The sequence below is a fragment of the Planococcus citri genome, chromosome 5, assembly GCF_950023065.1.
Source record: "Planococcus citri chromosome 5, ihPlaCitr1.1, whole genome shotgun sequence".
In the NCBI taxonomy this organism is placed as follows: Eukaryota; Metazoa; Arthropoda; class Insecta; order Hemiptera; family Pseudococcidae; genus Planococcus; species Planococcus citri.
This window is the reverse complement of record NC_088681.1, coordinates 15,712,582-15,723,672: the sequence shown is the minus strand read 5'-3', so window position 1 is coordinate 15,723,672 and position 11,091 is coordinate 15,712,582. Positions and strand designations below refer to the sequence as shown.

The 11,091-nt window shown below is 33.4% G+C and overlaps 1 protein-coding gene across 1 annotated transcript; it reads right to left on the bottom strand.

Annotated features, from left to right (window-relative positions):
• Positions 1-1,083: 1,083 nt before the first annotated feature.
• On the bottom strand, positions 1,084-7,256 carry LOC135848701 (uncharacterized). The gene is made up of 7 exons (XM_065368669.1): positions 4,074-7,256; positions 3,932-3,991; positions 3,709-3,843; positions 3,469-3,600; positions 3,063-3,107; positions 2,926-2,970; positions 1,084-1,333 (listed from the first exon to the last, which is right to left on the bottom strand). The coding sequence occupies exons 1-7, from the start codon at positions 4,092-4,094 to the stop codon at positions 1,232-1,234; spliced, it is 540 nt and encodes a 179-aa protein (XP_065224741.1). The 5' UTR covers positions 4,095-7,256; the 3' UTR covers positions 1,084-1,231.
• Between the last annotated feature and the right edge of the window lie 3,835 nt (positions 7,257-11,091).

The window sequence follows — 11,091 nt, the reverse complement described above, 5'->3', positions numbered from 1 at the left end:
GTTGACGAGTTGAAAACATATGAAGAGCTGTAGTTGGTAGGTCGTAAAATGTCTCCTTGATTGATATTTATTGCTGAAAATTTCGCGATGAAGAATATGTAATGAATAGTACATAATAGGGTTATACTTTTTTGACATCTTGATAGGCACACCTTACACCATGTTTGTTGTTCGAAGCATGGCATTGGTAACTCAATATTGATGAATAATGGTTCATTTTTAAAGGACAATCCCAACTTGAGAAATTATTGCAGCAGTGAAAGGGCAACGAGACATGACGGATAATTGAATGTTGTACAATATTTCACTTTCATTGCCCCTCCACTACTTCTCCAGTAAGAAATGGGTTCGAATTTGAATTTAAAAGTTGCATAAAGTTAATTTACCATTCATTCTGTGATCGAAAAAATTAATGTTTTAGAAAAATGAATCGGTTTTTCTAAATAAATTAAAAATTATGAATGATTGATGAATTTCCATCTTTGTAGGTACCTACGCTTTTACTCGGCATGTGTGTTAGGTTGATGTTAATTTAGCATTTTCGTTTGTTTTTTCATTTGACAATTTTTTTAGGCATGAAATTTTCTCCTCTGTTCACATTTTCGTCAATAGTTTCAAAGAGATTATGTTTTCGAACACTATGTTCCAAATTCATTTCACTTCTGTAGGTACTCAGTACATTATTGGAAACGCCAAAAAAACTGAGCACATTTTGAATTTTTTTTCTTAAGAACTATCCCAACATCACAAGATTGAAATTCTGGAGGAGGAGAAGAGCGGAGAAAACACTTGCCTGAATTTTCCTAGAGGAATTCTGACGCAGGACGCAGAAATTAAAAATTGAAACATGCTCGCGACTTTTCTTTTCCGTTCATTTTTCGTTTCTTTTTTTCTTTTTTCAACTTAAGAAACTATTTACAGAAAGACCTATTTTGCTTGGAAGACCACAGAAGGGGGTTTCTTTTTTTAAAAAGGTTATTTAGAAAGAATTCTGCATTTTTTTTCAACTTGAGGAAATTCAAGAAATGAGAAAATATTTTCTCATAAAATCCAACTGCTTCATAGGGTGAGAGTAGAGATAAACGTTACCTACATATAGGGTTATAAAATGAACCAAAATAGGAGTAAGAAAGTAGAGTGTTAGTTATGAAAGGAAAAAATTGACGATATCAAGGTTTCGTTGCTTTCTTTATTCATTTTGTCTTAACACTGATTTGAGGAATAAATTAGCTTAATAACGATTGGACCAAGTTCTGAATCTGGACCACATCCAGGGAAATCTGCTGCTACCCCATCGCTGGTATGGATTATTTTCTTCCGGCTTCTTCCCGTTCTGTACACAAGCACACGAATGTATTTATTAGATCATTTTTCGAATTGAAACTTACAAGGCAAGTACCCAACCAGCATAAAAATTTTTGAACTGGACAGAAAGGAATCGATAAAAACTCCTAAAATATATTACCAACAAAAATTTCAGGTGTTGAAATTCATTTTCCGATTTTTGGCTAATTTTTGAAAATTTTGTGGGCCAAAAACCAAGAAAAATCAAAATCTTACCAAATTAACTTGAAATTTGGTTTTGAAAAATTGTCAAAACACAGACTTTCCGACCATTGACAATTTTGGCAAAAAAAAAAACATAAATTCTGGTAAAAAAACATGACATTTTTTTTGCAATTTTGAAATAAGAAGAGAATTTTTAGACAGCTAATAAGGCAAAAGAGAACACATTTTGGATGTTTCAGCAAAAAAATCAGGAATTTCTACGCAATTTTTAAAAAGATTACGACTATTTGACAAAATTATTTTATCAAAAAATAACTTTCTGACAATTTTGACAAAAAACAAGACATTATTGACGATTTTAGGAACAAAAAAATAAACGTGACATTTGAACAATTTTAACACGAAACAAGAATTTTTTGACGGTTTTGACAAAAGTTACCACTTGAAGGGCAATTGGCTGAAATTGGTATTTTTTTGCCAATTTTGCAAAAAATGAGACTTTGGGACAATTTTAACACAAGACAAGAATTTTTTACGGTTTTAACAGAAGTTATCACTTGATTAACAATTTAGGCAAGAACAGGACTTTTTGACTATTTTATGGCCGAAATCTGACTTTTTTTTGCCAATTTTGCAAAAAATGAGACTTTGGGACAATTTTAACACAAAACAAGAATTTTTTGAAGATTTCGACAAAATTTACAACATAATTAACAATTTAGGTGAAAACAGGACTTTTTGACCATTTTGAGTTGATTGTTTACGGTTTGAAACTGTTCCAGAGCCTCCAGTGCATTTTTGGATTCCCAGTTTTTGAAAAGAAAAAAATCTGAAATTTAGTTTTCACCCTTTCATGTAACTTCCGATTTAATTGGCGATGGTTTCGACTTTCGAACCGTTCTGATTCCTCCAACAGATTTTTTCGTCTTAAAAAATTTTTTAATTTGATTCGGCCAAAAAAAATTTGAAAATATGTGCCAAAATCGAACGAATGAGTCACAAAGATGGTAAATCTCAGTTCAAATGCGCTGAATTTTATGTTTACACTATACTTGGAGCGTTTTATCGAAAACTGGAGATTTCGAAAATTCGCTGGAGACTCCAGAGTGGTTCGAAACCATTACCAATCAACTCTGAAGATCGAAAATGGGGTATAAATCAAATTTCAACTTTCTAGGTCAATTTGATAAAATTTTGATTTTTTCCTATTTTTGGCCCGAAGAACTTGAAAAAAAAAAATCTCCAAAAATTGAAAAATAGTTTTCAGCATCCGAAATTTTGTTTGGGGGTGTATTTTGGAGTTCTCTATGAATTCCTCTTTGTGCAGATCTAAAAATTGTGTGCTCGTTTGGATACTTCCTTTGTCAGCTGAAAATACCTAATTATAAATAGAAGATAATTAGGTAGGATGCTTACATCTTTGAATGCTGTCCAAATTTTTGTCAAGAGAGGCTTATCTGCCTGTAAATTATTCAAGCACGTGTCATTATCTAGGTGTAGGTACCTTACCTACCTAAATTACCAAATAAATAGATTTAAATTTAATTACTTACTGCTTTAAGACTTTCAAATATTCTTTCGTATTGTGTATTTTCTCCCTGTGTTAACAAAATAGATAGATAGGTATGTAATTTTATTTCACGACGATGAATTTTTTTTTCTGTGATTTACAGGGTGTCCTAACAACTATCATTTTTATCTGATTTTAGTGCTGTAGTTTTCACTTAATGAGAAATTATTATTTTTGGTGAACTTTTCATTTCATTTGCCTCAAAAATGGTATTTTAAATTCACCCCCTCCACATTTTTCTAAAAAAGAGGCGAAAGTCGGTGAAAGCAGCTGAACACTCCTGGATTTATGAATTGCCTAGCTAATATTTTGTGAGGTTTAAAATTCGAGATTACCAATTAATCGTTAGCTAGAATTTTACCTACGAAAACATTAAAGAACAAGCTTACCATTTCCGTCATCAAGTCAACCAGTTCTTTTTTATCATTTTGGTTTTCAGCTTCCTTCTCAGGTTTTGGTTTTTCTCCTTCTTGTTCTGATTTTGAGTTTTCATCTGTTTTCTCTGCTTTAAGATTTTCATGCTGTGAAAGTAATTTACCAATAATTTCTCATTAAAATTGAAAGAAGACTCCATTTTAATTGTAAAATTTCATATCGATGGTTATAGTACATGATTCATACGTACGCACCATGTTATATAATTTCACAATAGTATACCATTTGTACATTGGACCTCGGGGTAGCATACTGTTTGAGTTTGATTTAATTCGAAATAATTTGAAGTGCATAGAATCTGCATCATTTATCATCATAGCTTTAGTTGCCTGAAAGACAAACAAAATGTAATGTTTTGAAGATGGTAATTCGAAAATGAAAATAAAATGTTGCCTTATACATATTTTTAGTTTTTACCTTAGTTACAGTTTCATCGTCATAGCAAAATTTATAAAAATCATCATCCGATTCTGGATTCTAAAGAGAAAAAAAATCGGTATTATGTACAGGGCTACAATTGAATGCAACTTTTCCACTCTTGTCTATCGACCTTACCTACCCATGTATTGCGGTAGAGCATACTGTTGCCTATTTTTTCACCTATTGGACGAGTAACGAAACAATTGTCAGAAAGAGTCTCTTGTTCCACGTTTTTCTGGCGAATACTTCTGTTAATGGAGTGAATTCGATCGGATAAGGTATTTTGACTCTGAAAAATTCAAATACCCATTGTGAAAAAAATCAAATTTTATGCCTGTTTTGGTAAATCTAAATTTTTTTTACGTTTTCGAAGAAGTGCGCCAAATCACGATCGTCTCTGTTTCTACTCTGAAATTAAATTATTCGCAGGTTAAAAAATGTGTGAAAATATCATCTTTTTACTCGAGTCTGATTTTATTGTTTTTGTCATCAATTATTGGAATCGTTCTTACTGATTTTAATTTATTGAAAATTTCTGCGAATTTTTTATAACCGCCCTGAAAAATTACGGATTATTTTTAGGAAAATGAATGTCGATGAGTTCAAGTACATATTTGCAATTTATAAAATGAGTTATGTGCCTAAATGAGATTGACCGAGTAGTACATTTCAACACTTACCACATTAATTATTGAATGGAGTACATTTAATTTTGTATCATCGTCTTCGATTTCATGTAAATGATCAAACTGTAGGTACAAAATTCGAAACATTTGACTTGTAGGAATAAACTTATCGGGAAAACGGTAAAAAATAAATCGTCTCGCAGACACTTACCATGTCATCTAATTTCAAAACAATGTAGAATTTATCTTCTATAGTCGAATCAGGGTTTTCCAAGTATTCGCGCATTTTTTTAATTATTTCATTTGGTTCTTGGCAATTGAAGATATTATTGGCCTGAAAAAGTTATAGGAACAGTCTAAAAATTAAGGTATCTGCGATTACGAAGTATGATGATTGGAAAGTTGAAAATTACTTTCTCTTTATTCTCCTTGTTGACGCTTAAATTGAAAGTGGGTTTAAATGATTCTTGTTTCTGTGTGGTAAAAAACAAAATGATCGTAATTTTGTATCAAAATATCGAGCTTTTTGCACTGCGGTTAGTCTAATTGGTATGAACCTTGAGCATTCCAGAAGGTATAGCGATGTGACCTTTGGGAACATTCTGCTGGATTGAAGGTTTGAACTGTGGTGTTTGGGGCCTAATGTTTTCTTGCTGTAAGAAAATAAGCTGAACTTGTGAAAATTATTGTATTGTTATAAGGTTGTAGTGGGGACTTTGGACTCCAAGTTACCCACCTAGTTGGGAACTTTATGCCTAGGCGGAGGCTACACTGATTCTTCTAGGAAGATCAGCACTCTCTGGTGGTGTAGTACCACAGAGACCAAGCCGGAGCCGCAGATAGCTGCCTCTTTGCAGTTTTGTTTTCCTGTAGGCGAAGGTATCTTTAACCGTTTAACGCTGGATACACAGCTCATAAACTAGATGCTCAGCAGAAACTGACAGTAGGTAGGTCAGGTATTGACGGCATCGTATACACTGGTATTACCAATTACCATCTATGCAAGTGCACTACTGACCAATAAAACATACCACTATACCTAGTATGTTCTTGTGGCTTATTGGGGTAGTTTCACACTGTGGAGTTCTATCATAAGGCGAAGCTCAGGCAAAGCCTGTTAAGTTTCCAAAGCTAGGGACCCCAATAGGAATGATAGGGCCAGATTGGGTACCCAGATTGGGGAGGGAAAAGATAGAAATACCCTCTACATTGGCGCCCCACACGTTATTGGCGCCCCACATGTTGGGCGCCAATGTAGAGCGTATTTCCATCTTTTCCCTCCCTGGGTCCCCAATAGGTACAAAAAGGCTGGATTGGGTAACCAGGGAGAGAAAAGATAGAAATACCCTCTATAAGGTACATCATATTAAGAAGTTTTAGTTTTCAAGCATGCAATCCCCATTTTCTTGAAATTTTTCAGGTTTCTCAGGTTGTTCTGATTCTGAAGCCCGTAGTGGATTTTTAGATTTTTCACTTCATAAAATATTAAAAATTGTGCTTTTTATAAAAATTTTAGATTTGAATCAGCAGAAAAGAATAATGTATGGAATCTCTTTTCGAGGCCTCATTTCGATACTGGTTGGGTAAAATCGAATTTTCAAGGGCCCAATTTTTTCAAGAAGCTGGATTGATTTCGAATTTCGGTAGGTGGGAAAATTGGCATTCTTTAAGCCATTTGCTTGAGTCTTGTGTGCATTGTGCATTCAGATCTTTTGCCAGTTCAAGTGTTTCCAAAAGTATTCGCAACTCCTCAAATAATTACTCTTTGACCTTTTTTCCTTTCGTTAAGTTCATCTTGATCTTTACTTACCTGATTATTCTCTGTTGTTGAGGATGATAACCCGAGGAATTGACTCAACTAAAACATACATTAGTTACATTTTTGCAGAAGCATGACAAAGTGATGTGTCGATGGGGGGAAGGGGATGGGGTGAACCTGAAATTTTCCCAGCTATGTATTTCGCCAGGTTTTCCCAACTATTTACCCCGGAACCCCCCTCCCGTCCCTCTAGTATTTTTCGGGCTAATTAGCCAGGCGTGGTTCAAACCATTTTTGGAAGGGGTATGTTGAATACCTAGTTTTAAACGTTCAAAAACGATGCTTTTATACTCGACAAAAAATTTGAATTGTTCTATTGCAAGGTTAATACCAAAATCAAAAATTCTCAATTTTTTCGTGTTTTTTTTTTTTTAGAATTTTGGTATTTAAAAATTAAATTTAAAAAGAGAACAGAACATTTTCGATTTTGATCGAGCGAGGTGAGGGTGAAAGCATCAGAAAATTTACAATTTGAGAGGTGCAAAAAATTCATTTTCAATAAAAGAAGTTTCAATTCCAAAATTTTGTGCTTTTTGGCATTTTAAAAAATGCATAAATGAGGCTCTCGAAAATTCACAATTCTACATTCTTTTCAGGACATGACTTTTATATTTTTAACAAAAAAAAAAAAAAATGGGGCATTTTTTTATATTTCAGCAGAAGTTGGGACTTTCTGGAAGTTTTTGACTGGAATGTATTAGAGAGGACTTTGCGGGGGGGGGGGATTTCAAGTAAAACATATTATTTTTTTGTGCGAGAAGTCAATTTTTCTACTCTGTAACTTTGGTTAGAGAAAGGAAAAGGAAAATGATCCTGCTCGTGCGAAGCGAGGGCGAAAATGTTTGAAAATTTATAATTCAGGAATAATTCTTTGATTTTCCCTGTTTACACAATTTCTACCCAATTTTCCCAAGTTTGTGATGAGCAGATATGCCCTGACTGCCGTAGGTGGTCACTATTGTAACTATTCCTATAGTGGTACTTCATATAATAACTGGTTTAGAGGTAGCGGGGAAAGGTTACGTACGTAAATTACCGCGATCCTGGGTCTGGACCAGGATGGCGAAAAATATCATCTTCACTACCTGTTCAAGATCTGCAGCTCTCGGTACAGTGGTCAACCATCTAGACTTTCTTAGGCTTCGGCCTCTTTGCACTTTAACCCTAAGTATTACCCGCTTGTTCGGTGTGAATTTGTGTCAATTAACGTAAACGTGATTAAGATTCAATGAATTAGCGCGATTTATGGTATTTTGGATCATCTCTCATTTGTCGACCATGAGAGTATGTACCCAGTTTCAAAATGTATTACGATATAATGAGTACAGAATCGTCGTAGGTACATGGACCCCTTAATTGGAGACGATTAACGCGAATAGTTGGGTATGAGTTGGAACACTCTCCACCAGTCACATTATCGATGCTTTTATTGCTAATAATGTAGAAGCGTCTCGTAAGTAGAGAACCTTTTCATATATTTTAGATATATCACCTACTTACGAGCAGAGTAAGGATTAATATTTATGATTAGATAAATTCAATCTGGCCTGAATCTTTATTTTATTCTCATGTGTGCCAGGATTAATCATCCTGAGTAAATTAGTCCCTCGCATAACGTAATCTAGAGCTAATCATCTATTTTATGATACCGTATTAATTCACTATGTGTATTTTAGAATTAATACCTTATGATAATCACGACGTATTATACAGTGTATTGATATTTATTTCATCAATAAAATCTCTATAGTATTGTTGTCTCGTAACTAATTTAATTGGTTATGGAGTTCAGAAAAAATCTAGTGTGTATGGTACCCTTAGGTAATCAAAGTTGCATAGCTCTGTGCAATCAAGGATAGGAGATTTCTCACCACCTAGGATAATATTTCTATCAATCCCTCTCTATAACAAACAGTCTCATAATTCACTCCTATACCATTTATTACCTATCTAACTATTACAAGTTTTCACCTAAATTTTTCTGTTTTGTGGGAAGACCCCCCCCCTCCCCATCGGCACGCCTCAGAATTTTTGTATCAAAATATCAAGCCAGGTGTTGAAAATTAATTATTTTTTTTTAAAAAGTGAACAATTTATTAGGCTCGTTTTTGATTTCACTCACCAATTGGAGGAGATCCGGTAGGGAAACAAAGTATGATGTTTGATTAACCTGAAAGAAAAATTTTAAGAATTTTATTTCTGTAAAAATCTTTTAAAAATTTAGCTTTTGACTTACATTTCTGGTCCTTCTTGATGAGCCCAATGCTCCGATATCAAAAATACGCCATGTATTGTTTACCAAAACCTGTGAAAAAGTGACAGGTGTTTATTCCTAATAAATTCTGTCAACGAATAGGCTATGGACATGAACGATTTTATGTGGGTATAATTATTCATGATTAATTGATTATGTTACTATTTACTTTGACGAGTTCGGTGGGTGTCTTGGCAACTGTTTTATTCAGTTCCTGGCTCAGAATTTTACAATGAAGCATTAATGTGGTGTGATTTTTTAAATAAGAGAATATGTTCATGTTACGTATGGTGCCTATACTAATATTCAAGGTATTACCTGCATACCTTTAATACGTTTATTAGGTTTCCATCGTCTTTGTAAGGTATTTTCGCATTTAAGGATTCTTCATCTGCCTATTGGAGAAAAAGTTTTAAAAATTGAAGAAATTGTGGTCGAAGCTCACTGATGGTGTTATATTTTTTATATTGCCTTGATTTTTGTATCAAAGCAGTTTTTCAAAAACTATGTTACTATGTACCTAGGTATGTTGGATACAAAAATGAGCTAAGTATCGCAAGAATGGAATTATACAATATCCATTGGATCACTACGAGTATTTATGTATCTAGAATATTATTTTCTCTTGTATAGCTACATATGTAGGTACCTTTTCCTGTAACTCTTTGAAGAAATTTTCTATAGGTTCGGGTGTATCGTTTAGTTCTGTTTTCTCAATTGGCATTACGTGGATTTCACCTTTGTTTTTTACTTTATCGGCGATTTCTTCCGGCTTTGCATGATTCGAATCCTGAAAAAAAGTCATCTATAAAATGTATCTACAGTATCGATGAATGAAAATCCCATTGTGATGCCTCAATATTTTGATCAGAATCCAAACTTACGTCACCATAAAACCAGCTGACACCTGGAAAACCATCAAAACTTCTTGGCTGTAACTTTTGTTCGTAGTTATCGGGAATTGCTTGGACTAAAATGGTCCCCCAAAGCAAGAAACCCAAGAAACATAATTTCATCGCGAAAATTTTTCAAGTTTCGGATTAAACGTTTTGTAAGTCTCGAGTCGGTATGTACTTACATACGATTAAATGCACGTGCAGCGGAAAAATGTGCTGCGAAAAAGTAATCAATGACTTTTAAACTTCGTTAAGGGTTTTTGCAAATAACAGGTGGTGTTTTTAAATTAAGAAAAATCATGAAAAGAGAAATTTTGCCGGGGTACCTGTTCTGTAAATTTGAAAAAAAAATAGAAGTCTGGTGAAATTTCCATTTCGGAGCTAAATTACTCTAACCTTGAAAATGTTTTCTATGCATTACCAGAGTTAAAATTAAAGAATTATTTGTAGAAGTCTTACTGTGAAAATACGTATTCAATACCTATCTACATATTGGAATTTTTTTTGACAGTTGCACAGTTTTGCGTTACATGAAATTATATGTATCTACATTTTCGCGAGAATGAAAAAAAAAAAAATTAAACGAAAATAAAAGTCTCAAAAATAATGTATTTCAAACTTATTATTTTCTCCTCAATTTTCAAGTTGAATTGAAGTAAAGGGATGTCATATGTATAAGTTGTATTTATCTAAATTTCATTCAACTTTTTCCACACTAGATTCAAATTATGACAAATTTTATTTTTTCGTGTTAGCAGGGAGGGGGGACAAAGGGAGTGGTTTGACCGGCCCGTGTGTTCTGGTGGGCACACCAATTGAAGGGCCTGTGATGAAATAAAACCGTGTTTTTTCACTCGAAAGCTTTTGCCCTCGTTTCACTCAGACTTGTTTAATTTTCTTTTCAAAAATTGAAATTTCTAAAAAAATATATCATTCAACTTTTGAAGTTTTAAAGTGAAAAAATGAGCTTTTCTCCTAAAAAAGTATCGTTTTTTTGCTTCTTTGAAATACTTTACAAGAGCTTTCGCTCTCACTTGGACCTGTTCTCTGTTTTTTTTTCTCAAAATTAAAATCCTTCAAAAAAACTTTCAAATTTCAAAATTTTAAAAGTTTTCCTATCCTCTTTTTTTTTCAAAAATCAACTTTTTAAAAAAAACTTCGTTTTTGGGCCTCTCGAAATTCACGTTTAGGCGCCCAATTAAAATCCAAAACAGAAAATGGAGAATTTTTATGAGTCATATATGAATTGGCAAAATTTGTTATTTTTCCCTCATATCAGTCGACAAATTTTCAGTCAAACCCTCTTCCACATCCCCCTCTCAAAAAACCTCTGTATAGTTTCGTCTCTAGAAATGGCTTCACTTGAATTATTCTCCAGTAATTCGAGCCATTTTGTTCTCATATTTTGAGCTTTCATCAGTCTTGATTAGTAATTTAGATACTTGGCAATTTATTGTCATTTCCATTCATTTTTGTGTCTATTTTCAGCCACTTTTCTGCATTGTTTATCAAAAAAGTTATTACATAAATCCAATTTTATGTAGTAATTGTAATGTAATTTT